Below are 17,656 nucleotides of genomic sequence, written 5' to 3'. Positions count from 1 at the left end.
GTATGTGCAGCTGGGATGAGTGTGTGTGGGGAGTGTAATGTGTGTGTGCGGCTGGGATGAGTGTGTGTGGGGAGTGTAATGTGTGTGTGGGGCTGGGATGAGTGTGTGTGGGGAGTGTAATGTGTGTGGGGCTGGGATGAGTGTGTGTGGGGAGTGTAATGTGTGTGCGGCTGGGATGAGTGTGTGTGGGGAGTGTAATGTGTGTGTGCGGCTGGGATGAGTGTGTGTGGGGAGTGTAATGTGTGTGTGTGAGGCTGGGATGAGTGTGTGTGGGGAGTGTAATGTGTGTGTGCGGCTGGGATGAGTGTGTGTGGGGAGTGTAATGTGTATGTGCGGCTGGGATGAGTGTGTGTGGGGAGTGTAATGTGTGTGCGGCTGGGATGAGTGTGTGTGGAGAGTGTAATGTGTGTGTGGAGCTGGGATGAGTGTGTGTGGGGAGTGTAATGTATGTGTGCGGCTGGGATGAGTGTGTGTGGGGAGTGTAATGTGTGTGTGGGGCTGGGATGAGTGTGTGTGGGGAGTGTAATGTGTGTGTGCGGCTGGGATGAGTGTGTGTGGGGAGTGTAATGTGTGTGTGGGGCTGGGATGAGTGTGTGTGGGGAGTGTAATGTGTATGTGCGGCTGGGATGAGTGTGTGTGGGGAGTGTAATGTGTGTGTGCGGCTGGGATGAGTGTGTGTGGGGAGTGTAAAGTGTTTGTGCGGCTGGGATGAGTGTGTGTGGGGAGTGTAATGTGTGTGTGCGGCTGGGATGAGTGCGTGCGGGGAGTGTAATGTGTATGTGCGGCTGGGATGAGTGTGTGTGGGGAGTGTAATGTGTATGTGCGGCTGCAGCTTGTCAGCCTCCTGAGGGTCAATCACGGACCCGGCGAATCCCGCACCGTTTCTCACTGGAATCGATTGTGTTCCACATGGCGCCTGTGCTAGCCCCTCCGCAGTCACTGAATAGGTCCAGGTGCAGCACCGGTTTCGCTGTCGTAGAGTTCACGGAATCTCCATTGGCGTCAGCACTTAGTCTCAGAAACGGAGAATCCCGCCCAGGACATTTCCATTTCTGTGGATTCTGATAAGAATCACACAACACTGAAGGAGGCCATTTGGCCCATCATGCCCATGCTTGCTCTTCCAAAGAGCTGTCCAATTAGTCCCGCTCCCAGCTTTTTCTTCATAACCCTTATGGCCTTGATGAATCTATTCCAAATCATTTTTAGACCTGTCTCCACAGCCCATTCCAGCAGTGCGCAGTCGATCATAAAAACATGCCACTTTAACCAATTCTCCCTTATCTCCCCGTGGCTCCTTTGCCACCCTGTGGTCTTTCAATGGTCCGTCACAATTTTGAACGCCTTGATTAAATTTCCCTTTGACCTGCTTTGCTCCAATGAGGAGGAGGAGTCACAACTTTGAGGGTCTCTCCATGCAAACAGAGATTGAAATGAGTGTTTCTGGAACGAATGTGATGCCAGATTTACATCCAGCCAAACATCCTGTTGTGCCCATACGTGCCGGCAAAACCAGAGGGACGGGTCTGCAGCGTTGGACCAGCAGAGGCCAATCGGCCCCTCGAGCTTGCTTCGCCATCCATTTAGATTGTGGCTGGTCTGCATCTTAACTCTGCTGAACCCGCCCGGCGAAGGATTTTGCTACAATGGAAGGATGCGAGGCCCCCAAGCGTGGAGACCTGGATCAATGACATGGCGGGTTTCATTAAGCTAGAGAAGATCAAATTCTCCCTGAAAGGGTCGGTACAAGGGTTCTTTAGGCGGTGGCAACCTTTTCTCGACTTTCTGGCTCAATGATAGGGTACAGGGACAGTAGCAGCAGCAACCCGTGGAGGGGGGGGGGGGGGGAGAAAGGTGGGGGGGGGGGGCGGACGATGACTATGTTTGTTTATTTAATTTAAATTTATTTTTAAGTTCTTTTGTCGTTCATTGGGGTTGGGGTGCTGGGGGATGGGATACATGCGTCGATACGGTCTGGGGGTGTTACAGTTATTATGGGTTATTTTGTTGCATTTCATTGTTTGTCGTTACGTTTTATATTTTCTGTAAAAAATCCCAATAAAAATAATATTTAAAAAAAACTCTGCTGAACCCGCTTTGGTTGCAAAACACCTGCAGTACACAGAGGGAGGCTATCAAACCCCAGTGCGCATTCATGCTGAACATGAGCCTCCTTCTACTCCAATTCAACTCACCTCGCCAATATGTGCCGATCTTCTCTCAAATTTCGAAGCTGTACTCCAGCTTCCGGAGCTCAAATTGTGAATGCAAATGGAGAACATGAGCTGTTCGAGCGTTGATCCCGGTGGAATCGCACTTCCAACAATGGATAAATATGCATGATGCAATCCATCTGGATGGGGGTGGAATCCTCTCTAAATTTGATTCATTTATCTATGATCTCCCTCCTTTCCACCTTCAATATCTTTAACCTCTTTTTGAGCTGAATATTGGTGTAAGGGGGACAAGTTACTGAATCTCCCATCAGGGCAAATACAAGAAAACCAAATGTCCAACAATCAAACCGCAACAACTCCTTGTCCAGTCAGAGCCGACTTGCCAATCAATCAGCACCCTTTTTCTCCTGTAGTATAAATTGTTGGATTCCTTAGAAATTTGTATTTGTCCTGATGAGTGCATGATGAAAAGCTTCAGCAACATGCCCCTCTCTTCAGCAATATTCTTCTTGACCTTTTCTAACATTGGACCCACCATGTCATAAATATTGAGGCAATGTGATGATCTAATATTTGTAATTTTTCAGTCAGTAGCAGTGAGTTTTCATGTGTACTCCTCCGTGACCCTATCCCACCTTAATCCCTTTGTCTAGCAAATATAGATCAAACTCAGTTTTGACATTTTCAATTGCTCTCCAGCCTCATCAATGTTTTGCAGGAGAGAATTCCAGATTTCCTTTTTTTTTACTAAGCTGGCAATTTAGCGTGGCCAATCCACCTACACTGCACATTTTTGGGTTGTAGGGGTAAGACCCACGCAGACACGGGGAGAATGTGCAAACACCACACGGACAGTGACCCGGGGCCAGGGTCTGTCGCCATCTCAGGTGGCCACCTGCAAAGGACCATGGGAATTATGGCCAACCCAGGGCTCAGACAGACTCAGAGCTTGTGTGTGTATTTGCAACTCAGATAGCTAGACACGATCGAAACCCCCGCTCGTTTGCATTCTAATGGCCCATTTCCCCAGAACAAAAGGACTGTACTCAGGTAACCGATATAGATACAGACTAATCGGTGCCACTCCCTTTACTCAGGGACCCCAAACAGCCAAGGTCAATGGCCGCTAAGGATACACCCAGCCACCAAGGCACTCGCCCCTTTATTGGCCAAAATCGAAGGCAATGATCGAAGCCTGTCGAATTATTGGGTCCAAGTTAAGGACCGCCCCAAAGAGCGCGAAATCCCAGAGGGATAAGAAGAGACACAGCCATGTGCTCGGTCTCTCTTGGATCCGGCCTATGCCAACCCAAGTGCAGCATAACGACCAGGCAGACAAGTTCAAGACCAACGATCGCTACCAGACGGATGAGCCCAGCAGAAACAGAGCCACTTCTTCCACCCAGCCACACAAGGTCCGGACATAGGCCTTGTCCATCTGAATAGAGGAGGTGGCCCTGAAGTTAAGTATAGGTTATTTTAGTTATTAGGTGTAGTTGAACTTGTAATGTTTTGTGTTGCATGTCAAAGTAATCCTTGTGTGTAAATAAACCATCTTTGAACTTGAACTGACTAACTGGTTGCGTGGTCCTTTGATCGATATCCGATAAAGCCTTGTGGTGGTATCATTTGATACCTGGTGAATCTAAAGGGCATCATTATTAATTGGCAACATTACTCCGGTGCCAATTGGCAACAGATCGAATCCAGGTCTTCGGCGTCATGAGGCAGTGGCACTAACCACTGCGCCACCGTGCCGCCCCGAATGCCAGATTTCCACTGGCGTTTGTGTGAGGCAAGACTTTGGAGAGGGATGAGAAGGACGACATTGTAGCACAGTGGTTAGCACCATTGTTTCACAGCACCAGGGACCCAGGTTCAATTCCCCACATGGGTCACTGTCTGTGTGGAGTCTGCAAGTTCTCCCCGTGTCTGTGTGGGATTTCTCCGGACACTCCGGTTTCCTCCCACAAGTCCCGAAAGACGTGTTTGTTAGGTAATTTGGACATTCTGAATTCTCCCTCTGTGTACCCGAACAGGCGCCGAATGTGGCGACTAGGGGCTTTTCACAGTAACTCCATTGCAGTGTTAATGTAAGCCTACTTGAGACACTAATAAAGATTATTATTATTAAATCCAATAAGGAATTCAGTAGAAACTTCCTCATCCACAGAGTGGAATTGACTATCTGAAGAAGGTAACGAGAACTGACGTATTTAAAGGTAAGCGAGATAAAGAAGGAATAGAAATATAAATTGATTGAAGGTGAGGAAGGGGTTCATGTGGGACATATTCCCAGCATGGTAGCATAGTGGTTAGCATAATTGCTTCACAGCTCCAGGGTCCCAGGTTCGATTCCTGGCTTGGGTCACTGTCTGTGCGGAGTCTGCATGTTCTCCCCGTGTGTGCGTGTGGGTTTCCTCCGGGCGCTCCGGTTTCCTCCCACAGTCCAAAGATGTGCAGGTTAGGTGGATTGGCCATGCTAAATTGTCCTTAGTGTCCAAAATTGCCCTTAGTGTTGGGTGGGGTTACTGGGTTATGGGGATAGGGTGGAGGTGTGGGCTTGGGTAAGGTGCTCTTTCACAGAGTCAGTGCAGACACGATGGGCCAAATGGCCTCCTTCTGCACTGTAAATTCTATGAAACAATATTCACAAGCAAGGAACGTTTGGGGCCAAATGGCCTGTTGCTGTGAAATGATCATTGTTACAATCTCTCTAGTCCATGTTGTCACAATCCACATTTGAAGTTTTCAGAACATTAGTAGCTTTTCTTTCTTTCGCAAATGCTGACCTTCACAAAACGCAAGGTGAGCATTGCACGGGATAAAACACTTGCAGCACAATTCATGAATGGAAACCTCATTCTTTCCCCAGCAGAGTTTACTACCCTGGCGCTGGCGAACTCACAAACTCAGAGATGAGCGGGGAGGCCGCAAACCCTCTTTGGAAATTCCTGGGAAATAAATCACTGCTTCGTACACAAACAGAAACCCCCACCGTTACTCGATAGAGGATGTATGACGAGGATGATCTCACCTGAAAGGAATATCGGGTGCATAAACCTGTCTCAACTGATTAACCAACCACCTCCCCATTCTGCTGGAAATAACAGTGTCACTCTCTGCTTGCACTGACACCAATACCTTCTGTTAATCTGTTGCAAAGGTGTGAACACGAGGCTTCCCTTCTCCACAGGGGCTGCACTCCATGTTATTCCTGCGTCATATGAATGTACATTCTAACTACAGCAGGGGCACCGATAGAAGATGGTGTGAATACAGCTTTAAATGTCAAGCTGGCTGGGGCCGTGGGGAGAGAAGAGAGAAAGCAAAGCTCGCGGATAATTCCCAGAAAAAAGTCATATGCCAAATGAGGCGCATTCCAATTCAACAAAATCCAATAATCATACAGCGATGCTTACCTAACTGGCCCCAGATATACTCATTCAATTCTCAAACAAAACAGGATGTGGTGAGATTATTCAGCAGCGGCTTGCAGGGAAGATGCTTTGCCTGGATTGATTAAGAACAAACTTACTATTCTGAGTTATGCAGGGTTGTCTTTTGCTTCTTGTCGGCTATCATTTGGTCTTGTAAACAGCGTCTGTATTCGGTGCGTGTAAACAGCGTCTGTATTTTCTCTGTCAGTGTGAGGTTTGTCATTTTTCTCCCCCTTGTTTATTGCACAGTAAGAAGTCTTACAACACCAGGTTGAATTCCAACATGTTTGTTTCAAACACGAGCTTTCGGAGCACCTTAAGCTGGTGTTGTAAGACTTCTTACTGTGCTCACCCCAGTCCAACGCCGGCATCTCCACATCTTGTTTATTGCAGTAAAGCAGTTACTCCAGCAATCAGGGACTGACCTGGGTGAGTCCAGCTCTCTGGGTTCACAATCTGGACCAATGTTGAGTTTGTTTGTGCAATACATTTTGTGCGATTGTACAATAGTCCATTGAAGCCCTATTAATGTCCAAATATCACTGAATACTCACAAAGCACTGGGCCAGAAAGAGCATTGAGTTAGAGAAGCAAACAGCACAGATGGAGGCCATTTGGCCCATCGCGCCCGTGCTGGTTCATTGAAAGAACTATCCAATTAGTCCCACTCTCCCCGTTTCCTTCCCCATAATCCGGAATGTTGTTCCGCTTCAAGTCTCTATCCGATTCCCTTTTGAGAATGATTGGATCTGATTCCACTGCACCTCAATGCAGAGCGCTCCAAATGGCTTCAGATCTTACTTGCTGCATAAAACAGTTTTCTTCATGTCCTCCTTTAGTTCTATACCAATTGCCTTAAATGTGTGTCTCTAATTATTGACTGCCCCCCCACCCCCAGGGGTTCCTCCTGATTTGCTCCATCAAAACCCTGAGTCATTTTGAACACCTCCAGGAATCTCCCCATGGCAGGGAGGGGGGGGGGGGGCAGGGCACATGTGGAGTGGCACGCTGGCACAGCGGTTAGCACTGCTGCCTCACAGCTCCAGGGACCCAGGTTCGCTTCCGACCTCAGGTGACTGTCTGTGTGGAGTCTGCACGTTCTCCCAGTGTCTGCGTGGGTTTCCTTCGGGTGCTCCGGTTTCCTCCCACAGTCCAAAGATGTGCAGGTTAGGTGGATTGGCCGTGCTAAATTGTCCCTTAGTGTCCAAAGGTGTGCAGGTTAGGTGGGATTATGGGGGTGGGGTGGGGGAGTGGCCCTAGTTAATGTTCTCTTTCAGAGGGCGAGTGCAGACTCGATGGGCCAAATGGCCTCCTTCTGCACTGTAGGTATTCCAAGGTTCTATATTCTCTGATTCAAGGACAACAGTCTAAGCTTCTCTCGTTTCTCCATGTAACTGCTCTCCCTCATCTTGAAGATTGCGGGATTACATAAAGCCTTATGACAATTATCCTTTGGTATTTTCCCGTGGTTTATAGAGTCAGCGTGTGGGTCTCCTATGAGTAAATATTTCTTCAGAAGTATTTATCGCACTGCTTAGTTACAGATGTCAACAGTATTACTTCCTTACAGTTCTGCGATGGTTCCTGCCTCTAATTGATGTGTGTTCTTTTATATGCAACGTTGCTTTCCTATTTGTGGTCAGAATGCTTTTGGGATCGTTCCCCACTGAGGCAGTTTGATACCCCTTCCAGCTTCGATGACATCATGCGCAATCGTCTTCTGGAGCCGGAAAGCTGTTGTACATTTAATCCACCACAGGTTTAATGAGAGCCGAGGTGATTCATTTTAATTTCATGGTAAAGCAATGTTGAGCTCGGAGGCATTCCTGCTCGGCATTCCAATTCGCATTGGAATCAAGCTAACCCAACTTGCCTTTCCATGAAGTGTCTGAATAGGAGGTGTCTCAATGTTGTGGAAGGACAGGCTGCATTTGAACTGTTGGAATGATGTTATTACTTAGATACCCACCTGGAAATGTCATGGACAGGAGATGACCAGAGAATCATTGAATCCCTACAGTGCAGAACGAGGGCATTCGGCCCATCAGGTCTGTTCCGACCCTCTGATGAACACCCGACCTAAGCCCACTCCTCTGCCCTATCCTTGTAACCCCACCTAACCGACACGTCTTTGGACTGTGGGAGGAAACCGGAGCACCCGGAGCGAACCCACGCAGACACGGGGAGAAGTGCAAACTCCACACAGGCAGTCACCCAAGGCCGGAATTGAACCCGGGTCTCTGGCGCTGTGAGGCAGCAGTGCTAACCACTGCTAAGCCAACTGGCTGATCAAACCTGGTCCACATTTCATGTTGCTGGGATATCATGACTAGACCCTCAGTACGACCACCAGCCAGGGCCGGCTCAAGGTACCGGCAACTCGGGCAGTCGCCCGGGGCGCCATGTGCCAGGGGGCGCCATCAACGAGTGCGTGACCGGCGTCAGAGACCTGCCGACAGAGACACCGGCCCGCCGATCGGCGAGTCCCGATCAAATACCAGGTCACTCCGCCCCCCCCCCCCGCCCCCGACCCCCCCCCCCCCGCGCCCGACCCGACGCCCCCCGCCCCCGACCTCCCCCCCGGGCCCCCCAACACCCCCCCGCCCCCGACCCCCCCCTGACCCCGACCCGTCCCCCCGACCCCGACCCGATCCGACCCGACCCCCCCGACCCGACCCCCCCGACCCGATCCGACCCCCCCAGACCCGACCCGAACCCCCCCGATCCGACCCCCCCCGACCCGATCCGACCCCCCCACCCGATCCGACCCCCCCCACCCGATCCGACCCCCCCGACCCGATCCGACCCCCCCCCGACCCGATCCGACCCCCCCGACCCGATCTGACCCCCCCCCGACCCGATCCGACCCCCCCCCCCGACCCGATCCGACCCGACCCCCCCCCGACCCAATCCGACCCGACCCCCCCCCCGATCCACCCCCCCCCCCCCCCCCCGACCTGACCCGATCCGACCCCCCCCCCCGATCCGACCCCCGACCCGACCCGATCCGGCCCCCCCCCGACCCGATCCGACCCCCCCCCGACCCGACCCCCCCCCCGACCCAACCCCCCCGACCCGATCCGACCCGACCCCCCCCCCCGACCCGACCCCCCCGCCCCGATCCGACCCCCCCCCCCCGAAGGGCGCCGAAGTTCAGCTTGCCCGGGGCGCCAGCAACCCTAGGGCTGGCGCTGCCACCAGCCACCACATCCTTACCCACCCAGTCATGTCATTTTCAGAGTGAGGCTCAGAAAATCACAGGGGAACCCAAGGCCAATAAAAGTGACAGAATCGGTACAGCAGGGAAAGATGCCACTTGGCCGCTAGTGTCTGTGCTGGCTCTCAGGATGAGTAATACATCCAGTGCCATTCCCCTGCCTCCTCCTTGCAGCCTGGCACATTCCTCCTTTTCAAATAATAATCCAAATTCCCTCCTGAATGCCTCGGTTGATCCAACCTCCATCTCGCTCTCTGGCAGTGCGTCCCAGGTCTTAATCACTTGCTGTGTGGAAAACCTCTTCCTAGTGTCTCCATTGCTTCTTATGCCAATCACTTTAAATCTGTCCCTTTCATACTCCATCCTTCTATCACTGGGAGTAGTTTCTCCCTGTCCACTCTGTCCACCCACCCCCATGATTTTGAACCCCTCGATCAAATCTCCTCTCAACCTTCTCTTCTCCAAGGAGAACGGTTCCATCTTCTCCAATCGCATCTTTGCAACTGAAGTTCCTCATCTTCGAAATCGTTCTCAATGAATCTTTTCTGCGCTCCCTCCGAAGTCTTCGACTCTTTCACAAGGAAAACGGATGCTCTGAATAATCCCTTTTTGACCCTTTCAAGCAATCAGGCGATCGCGTGGACCAAGTGTTCTCTACGAAGACACTTACCTTCGATATCACGGTGCTCTTTCCAAGAGCCGGTGCAGACCCGATGGGCCGAATGGCCTCCTTCCGCACTGTAAATTCTATGTGATCTCCACCCCAGTCAGGAGCGAATCCAGCTTCTTCTTGCAGAGAGAGTATCAACATCCACAACGCACAACTCAATAGCTGTGCCCTATATGTCATCGTCCATCCACCCGCAGTGGCTTTGATGCCAATGCTACAACACCTAAGATTCTCTGCCCCGTAGTATCTGCACCCACTGAGATATCAGGATAGTGGGAAGACTCTCTAACGTACCTTTCCCTACCCTGGTACTAGTGAATGGGATTTTAACGGAAGAATGCCAAATCCAGGCGTTTATCAATCTGAGGTTGCATCCTACTTAATTATTTAGTTACTCTGCCATTTCAAGACTGAATATCAGTACAAAACGAAAAAACCAAAACCAAAAACAATCTTTTTCCAGCGGCGGGTGAGTCAGGAACCAGAGGACACAGATTTAAGACAATTGATAAAAGAGCCAGCAGCGGGGTTTTACATAGAACAGTACAGCACAGAACAGGCCCTTCGGCCCTCGATGTTGTGCCGAGCAATGATCACCCTACCCAAACCCACGTATCCACCCCATACCCATAACCCCCCCTTAACCTTACTTTTTTTTTTAGGACACTACGGGCAATTTAGCATGACCAATCCACCTAACCCGCACATCTTTGGACTGTGGGAGGAAACCGGAGCACCCGGAGGAAACCCACGCACACACGGGGAGGACATGCAGACTCCGAACAGACAGTGACCCAGCCGGGAATCGAACCTGGGACCCTGGAGCTGTAAAGCATTTATGCTAACCACCATGCTACCGTGCTGCCCCAATTGAAGATTTGGGGAAGATTTGTATTTGTTTTACGCAGTGAGTTGTTGTGATCTGGGACACTGTCTGAAAGGGCAGCAGATTGAATAACAACCTTCAAAAGGGGAACTGGATAAACGCTTGAAAATAAAACAGTTGCAAGCTGTGGGGAAAAGGGCGGCACGGTGGGGCAGTGGTTAGCACTGCTGCCTCACGGCGCCGAGGATCTGGGTTCGATCCTGACCCTGTCCGTGTGGAGTTTGCACATTCTCCCCGTGTCTGCGTGGGTCTCACCCCCCCCCCCACAACCCAAAGATGTGCAGGGTAGGTGGATTGGCCATGCTAAATTTCCCCTTAATTGGGGAAAAAAATGAATTGGGTACTCTAAATTTATTTTTTAAATGGCTGTGGGGAAACAGCAGGGCATGTGTTAATCATACACGAATTGTGTTCAATTGTACCCAGATGGTGGGTTTTGATTGGAGAGTCATTTGAGTCACGAGACAAAATGGATTGAAGGAGAGTGGATTGTTGGCTGAGTTCCAGGCAAATCACAGAGAGTGGGGTAAAGGGCAGTTATCTAAGTTCTACCCTTCACCAACTAGCTTTCTGGAATTGAACAGCATGCAGGAACAATCAAACTGCTCCTTCAAAAGGGCCAGCACGGGCTAGATGGGCTGAGTGGTCCCTTATGGTGCTGTACGATTGATTTTATAGGTTTCCTTGATGAGTCCTTTCTTAATTTCTTTCTTCCTTATTCTTTAATGGGCTGTGGGCGCCGCTGGCAAGTCCGACGTTTGTTCTCCATCCTTAATTGCCCTTGAACTGAGAGGCTTTCAGAGGGGCAATTAAGGGTCAACCACATTGCTTTGGGTCTGGAGTCACATGTCGGGAGATTTCTTTCCCTAAAGAACTTAAGTGAACCAAATTGGGTATTCCGAAAGGCTATGATCGTTCCACGGTCACCGTTACTGAGGTCAGTTTTCAATTCCAGATTTATTAATTCAATTTAAATTCCTCCAGCTGCCGTGGTGGGATTTGAACCCGTGTCCCCAGAGCAAGAGCCTGGGCCTCTGGATCACTAGTCCAGTAACATTATCACTACACCACTGTCTCCAGAAAATCATAAAGGCAGATATTTGTTTCACACAATCTAAAATGCTGGAGTGACAGGAAACATACCATGCTCGTTGTCCCATGTGTGATCAGTAGGCAGGTTTGTTGGCGAATCTCGTACAGAGCCCCCACCGACCAGCCAGTTCAGATTTGGATTCCACCTGTTGTTATAGCCGCAGAGGTGGTTTTCCTCGAAGGTACACACTGTAAATGTAGAACACTCGGTGTAAAGAAAGTCACGGTGTTGAACACAGAGCCCGACCATAGAATCAAACGCTAATGCTCAGGGCTGGAAATTGGACCATTTGTCCTTTGTGTCTCCCACACAGAATAGAATCATAGAACTTACAGTGCAGAAGGAGGCCATTCGGCCCATCGAGTCTGCACCGGCTCTTGGAAACAGCACCCTACTTCAGCCCACACCTCTACCCTATCCCCGTAACCCTGCAACCCTATCTAACCTAAGGGCAATTTTATCATGGCCAATCCACCTAACCTGCACATCTTTGGACTGTGGGGGGAAACCGGAGCACCCGGAGGAAACCCACGTAGACACGGGGAGATCTGGTCCACTAATGCCCTCCAGGGAAGGAAATCTGCCGGCCTTACCCGGTCCGGCCTACACGTGACTCCAGGGGTTGATTTTGAAGTAGGCTAGCAAACCACTCAGTTCAAGGGCAATTAGGGACGGGCAATGAATTGATGAAAGATTGATAGATTTTTGGACATCGAGGGATATAGTGATCGGGGTGAGGGAGTGGAGGGGAGGGGGGAGTGAAGTGGAGATAGAAGATCAGCCAATGATCTGACTGAATGGCAGAAGAGCGACTGATTGGTCTCTTCCTGCTCTTACTTTCTTGTGCTGAGCAACTGATTAAAATTTAATGTGTCAACTGAAGAATGGTTTTATTTAACAGCTTTTGTTCAGCAACCCCTCCGTCTCCAATTCTTAACATTCAATAATGGCTCTCGAAACTCAGCGACAAACAGGACAGTTTGACCGTTCTTACCAACATGGAAACGAAACAAACTCACCGATGCAATAGCCAGGAGAGATATTGATTTCAAAAACTGCAATGCTGGCCTTTGGATCTGGTATGACTGCACCTTCTAGAATGATCTGTGCCAAAGTAGAAAGTAGCATTAGTGTAAACATTTGTAAATAACGATTCCTGTTTCTTACAGATTATTTGCTGCACTGTAACTGACAGAGTAACATTGCTGAAAACGGATTTTCAGTTTGCTGTAATTGTCGCATATCTTCATAACCCCCTTTTCTCACCCCTTTTCTCTCCCCTTCTCTTGGAAGACACCACACCTAATTGTTCTTTCTGAGTGTTGTTTGCACACTTGGTAGGGAGAGTATAGGTGTGGAAACGACAGCAGCACAGATCTTCCCTCTCGTACTTAAGTCAGTTGCGACTCAGTGAGTTGCATTCTTGCTTCTGAGCCAGGTGGTTGTTGGGTTCAAGTTGGGTTCAAGTTTGGGTTTAAGAGGATGATCTCGGCTGATGCCCCCTGGCCGTACTGAAGGGGTGCTGCAGGCTCAGAGGCGTGGCCTTTCGGATGAAATGTTAAGTTTGAGGTCCTGTCTACAATCTCAGGGGTATGTACAACTCCCATGATATTGTTTCAAAGAAGAGGCTGGTCACACATTGGGCACGATCTACCAGCCACGCGCTGCCAGATCGCGGGATTTCCGACGGCCATTACGACTCACAAGATCCAACCACAACTCCTGGGTAGTTTTTTTTCACCTGCGCAAAGTATTTGAATCTTTCAACTTTGAACTCCAGTGCTCGGTGATGTCATCATGCAGTCACATGGTGCCAAGAAGACCCGCCATTTTACTCTGGGAAGGCTTGCCTAAGCACAAATGCGTCACAAATCTTTTAGAACTTCCTCGCTTCTTTTCAGGTAACCCTGAGTTCCGCCTGTTCCTTTGCGTTTTGCAAGGGGTGTTGCTAAACTCCCCTAACTCTCCATTATTTGTTGCAGGGTGTTTGTTACTTTACTTGCTACCCCCAGTAGAGCGAGCACTTTCCGGGCAGAGCACGTGGCAAGCTCCTTTTGATAAAAAAGAAAATTACTGCGGGTGTTGGAATCTGAAACAGAAACAGAAAATACTGGACAATCTCAGCAGGTCTGACAGCGTCTGTGGAGAGAGAAGGGAGCGAACGTTTTGAGTCTGGGTGACTCTTTGTCAAAGTTTCTTTTGATGCTGGTTTCACCAAAATCTGTGCTTATATTTCCGCTCCTTCGATTGTTGCTGCTATTATTCGGCACCCCTCCGTTGCCAGATTTGGTATACAATGTTTTTATCTTCTTAATCCTTCTTGGATTGCTGCAGTGTGCATCGACGATTTTTCTAACTCATCCGGTTTTCTGCAGTTCTGTTCTGGGTGCTTGTCGTGTGAGTCAAACACCTCGTCGCCAGTTTCCTTGCGCTATTTTGAGGATAGGTGCGCAGACCATGTGAGTACAAGCAAGAGCTTTATTGGAAACGTGCTTTCTCACAAACTGTTAGACTAGACCAGGGGTGGGCAAACTTTTCCGTGCAAGGGCCGCATTCAGAAATTCACAATTCACAAAGGGCCGCATAGTATATTAAGTAAAATAATTACTTCACCCGGTTATGATTGTGGGCGCCTCATATAGAACATAGAACAGTACAGCACAGAACAGGCCCTTCGGCCCTCGACGTTGTGCCAAGCAATGATCACCCTACTCAAGTCAACGTATCCACCCTATACCAGTAAGTAACCCAACAGCCCCCCCCACCCATTAACCTTTAAAAAAAAATTTAAAAAAAAAAAAAAAAAAATTTTTTTTTTTTTTTTTTTAATGACTTGGTGGGCCGCAGAAATACCTTTGGCGGGCCGCATGCGGCCCGCGGGCCGTAGTTTGCCCACCCCTGGACTAGACTGACCGTTAGCCTGCCCAAACCTCCGATGATGTCATCATTCCATCACATGATCAAACTCTTGAAGTGACCTTGTTTCTTCCTAATTGGACCATGAATACACAACAGATATCTTTCTCCCTGGAGCAAGAGAAGGCCATTCGGCCTTTCAAGCCTGCTCCGCAATTCATTATAATCATGGCTGATCATTCAACTCAACAGCCTAATCCCGCTTCCCCCCCCCCCCCCCCCCCCAATATCCTTTGATCCCCTTCTAAGTGCTGTATCTAACTGCTTCTTGAAACCATACAACTACTTCCTGTGGTAACAAATTCCACAGGCTCACCGCTCTCCACCATAAAATTTCTCCTCATCTCAGCTCTAAATCGTCTTCCCAGTATCCTCAGACTGTGTTCCCTGGTTCTGGACACACCCAGCATCGGGAACTTCCTTCCTGCATTCAGCCCTGTTAGAATTTTATAGGTTTCTATGAGATCCCCCCCTCATTCTTCTGAACTCCAGCGAATACAATCCTGACCGATTCAATCTCCTCAAACGTCAGTCCCGCCATCCCAGGAACCAGTCTGGTAAACCTTGGCTGCTCTCCCTCTAGAGCAAGAACATCCTTCCTCAGATAAGGAGACCAAAGCTGCGCACAATACTCCAGGTGTGGCCTCACCAAGGCCCTGTGTAACTGCAGCCAGACATCCCTGCCCCTGTGGCTGTAGATTTAAGGTTGGAGTGTCGAGGTGACTTGGTGGATAGGTACCACGACGGTGAACTTCAGTTCGGTAAAGAGCGTTAAAAGCAAAATACTGCGGATGCTGGAGATCTGAAGTTCTGGAAAAGCTTAGCAGGTCTGGCAGCATGGTGAGTGAGAAACTGAGTTAACGCCTCGAGTCCAATGTGGCTCTTCTACAGAGCTGGAGAAGCAATGAGTCATGTTCCTTCCCATTTTGCTTTGATGCGTGCTGCCCGATTGTTCCCGTCTGCAATCTCTTCCACGTTGATGTACAGCTGGGCATCCAGACGAGAACGTTGGAGGGCAGACTGGAGAAGTGGGGATGGTTATTCTTTGAGAAGAGGAGATTTGATGGAGCTGTTCAAAACGATTTTTGATAGAATAAATAAACAGAAGCTGTTTCCATTGGCAGCGAGTCCAGTAGCCACAGGGCACAGGATTTAAGGTAATTGGCAAAACGGCCAGAGGCAACATGAGGAAACATTTATTTTACGCAGCGAGTTGTTGGGATCTGGAATGCGCTGACTGAAAGGGCGGTGGAAGCAGATTCAAAAATAACTTTCAAAAGGAAATTGGATGAATACTTGAAGGGTAAAAGTTTCCAGGATTGGGGATATGAAGGGGAATGGGACTGAGGAGATGGATCTACCAGAGAACCAGTACAGGCGTGATGGCTGAGTTGTATTATTCTCCGATTTGAGCAAAGGCCACAGGCCTCGTCAGCGGCAGCCTGCGGCTGCATATCGGGCCTTTGGGACCGGGGTTTTCCGAGTGTTAGTCTCCGTTACACTCCGGAACATGAGCGGCTGCACAATACTGAAGCTCCAAACTTAGCCAGAAATGTCTATGCTCCACTCAGGGCTTCCGCAAATCAACTGGTTAGCAAGTGTCCTCTGGCCAGCTGACCAGAGTGCCCGCTTGCACAAACCCAGGCCTCTCAGAGATTGGGGGCAACTAGAAACTGTGGCAAGTGTCCAAAATCGGCCTCTTCAGACCTCATTGCCACAACAGAACCAGTCCCATCATTGAGGGAAGCTGCAGGAAAATCCATCAGTGTGTGAAAATGAATGAAATGAAATTAAATGAATGAATGAATGAAATCGCTTATTGTCACGAGTAGGCTTCAATGAAGTTACTGTGAAAAGCCCCTAGTCGCCATATTCCAGCGCCTGTTCGGGGAGGCTGTTACGGGAATCAAACCGTGCTGCTGGCCTGCCTTGGTCTGCTTTCAAAGCCAGCGATTTAGCCCTGTGCTAAACAGCCCCTGTGTGTGTGTGTGTGTTTTTGTGTGCGTGTGTTTGTGTGTCTGTCTGTGTGTCGGGGGTTGGGGACTGGAGAGCAGAATGTTGATCCTCCAGGTGACGATCAAATAAGGAAAACTCCATATGATTAAGCCTTGCTGGCGTATAGTTCCCAGATTCCTGTTTTCCTTGGGAACGGTAACATAATTGTCACGTTGCTGGATGGGTAATCTGGGGGGCTGCACAATAATTTAGGTGTGTGTGATCAGAATGCCACCATGCATGTTGTGAGGTTGGATTCAGTTAATTTAGTAGCTTTTTATGGGCAGCACGGTAGCATTGTGGTTAGCACAATTGCTTCACAGCTCCAGGGTCCCAGGTTCGATTCCGGCTTGGGTCACTGTCTGTGCGGAGTCTGCACATCCTCCCCGTGTGTGCGTGGGTTCCCTCCGGGTGCTCTGGTTTCCTCCCACAGTCCAAAGATGTGCAGGTTAGGTGGATTGGCCATGATAAATTGCCCTTAAGTGTCCAAAATTGCCCTTAGTGTTGGGTGGGGTTACTGGGTTATGGGGATAGGGTGGAAGTGTTGACCTTAGGTAGGGTGCTCTTTCCAAGAGCCGGTGCAGACTCAATGGGCCGAATGACCTCCTTCTGCACTATAAATTCTATGATTCTATGATCCCAGATTTACCTGACCATGATTAGATTGTTTTTAAAAACCCATTGGGTCCCTTCATTCATCATGAGCTCATCCAGCCAACGGCAAACAAGTTCAATTCTCTTCTCCACTAACATGCAGCTACCTCACCGAACATTTCCTCTCTCTAGACCAGAGGTCTTGGAGCCCTAAGCACTGTCCCCTGCTCAGACCAGGTCATCCAGCACAGTTGGAGGGTCAACATTGGAGTCGCTTGTTCAGTTTAGCTCTGGCCCATTCCTTAAACCATTGGAACAGCCCGTCAAATCCCGATACAGAGATAATTTCAAACTGTCACTGAGCTAGAAAACCACGGGTTGTATTTTTAGACAGCAGATGTTGAATAATTATAGGACACCGGTGGCAGTAAAGGAGGAGGGAGGAACACACTCTATTATCTCGGGCAGTCATGCCCTCCCTGGGCCACAGAAAAACCTCTTCAAACCAAAGTTGCTTTAAATCTGGGTGAAGGTGGTGCTCAGTTTTGTTTTCAGCCTCCATAATATTGGCAACAGAAATATCTGAGGGAACTCAATGTGCGTGGCAATCCCAATGAAAATGGCCAGGGAGGGTTCAACACCCATTGTGTGCCCTCAGAACAATGGGG

The 17,656-nt window shown here is 49.5% G+C and overlaps 1 protein-coding gene across 2 annotated transcripts in view; it reads right to left on the bottom strand.

Moving 5' to 3' along the window:
* mamdc2a (MAM domain containing 2a) overlaps window positions 1-17,656 on the bottom strand; it is a 125,155-nt gene that overhangs the window by 64,705 nt on the left and 42,794 nt on the right. For both annotated transcript variants that reach the window (XM_038804093.1, XM_038804094.1), the window contains exons 4-5: window positions 12,503-12,587; window positions 11,534-11,671 (exon numbers count right to left, since the gene is read on the bottom strand). In XM_038804093.1, the coding sequence (XP_038660021.1) occupies window positions 11,534-11,671; window positions 12,503-12,587 (223 nt within the window). The remainder of the gene's footprint in view (window positions 1-11,533; window positions 11,672-12,502; window positions 12,588-17,656) is intronic.

This window comes from Scyliorhinus canicula, chromosome 8, assembly GCF_902713615.1.
Source record: "Scyliorhinus canicula chromosome 8, sScyCan1.1, whole genome shotgun sequence".
In the NCBI taxonomy this organism is placed as follows: domain Eukaryota; kingdom Metazoa; phylum Chordata; class Chondrichthyes; order Carcharhiniformes; family Scyliorhinidae; genus Scyliorhinus; species Scyliorhinus canicula.
The sequence above is the reverse complement of the archived record's forward strand: the minus strand, read 5'-3'. Positions and strand labels throughout refer to the sequence as shown.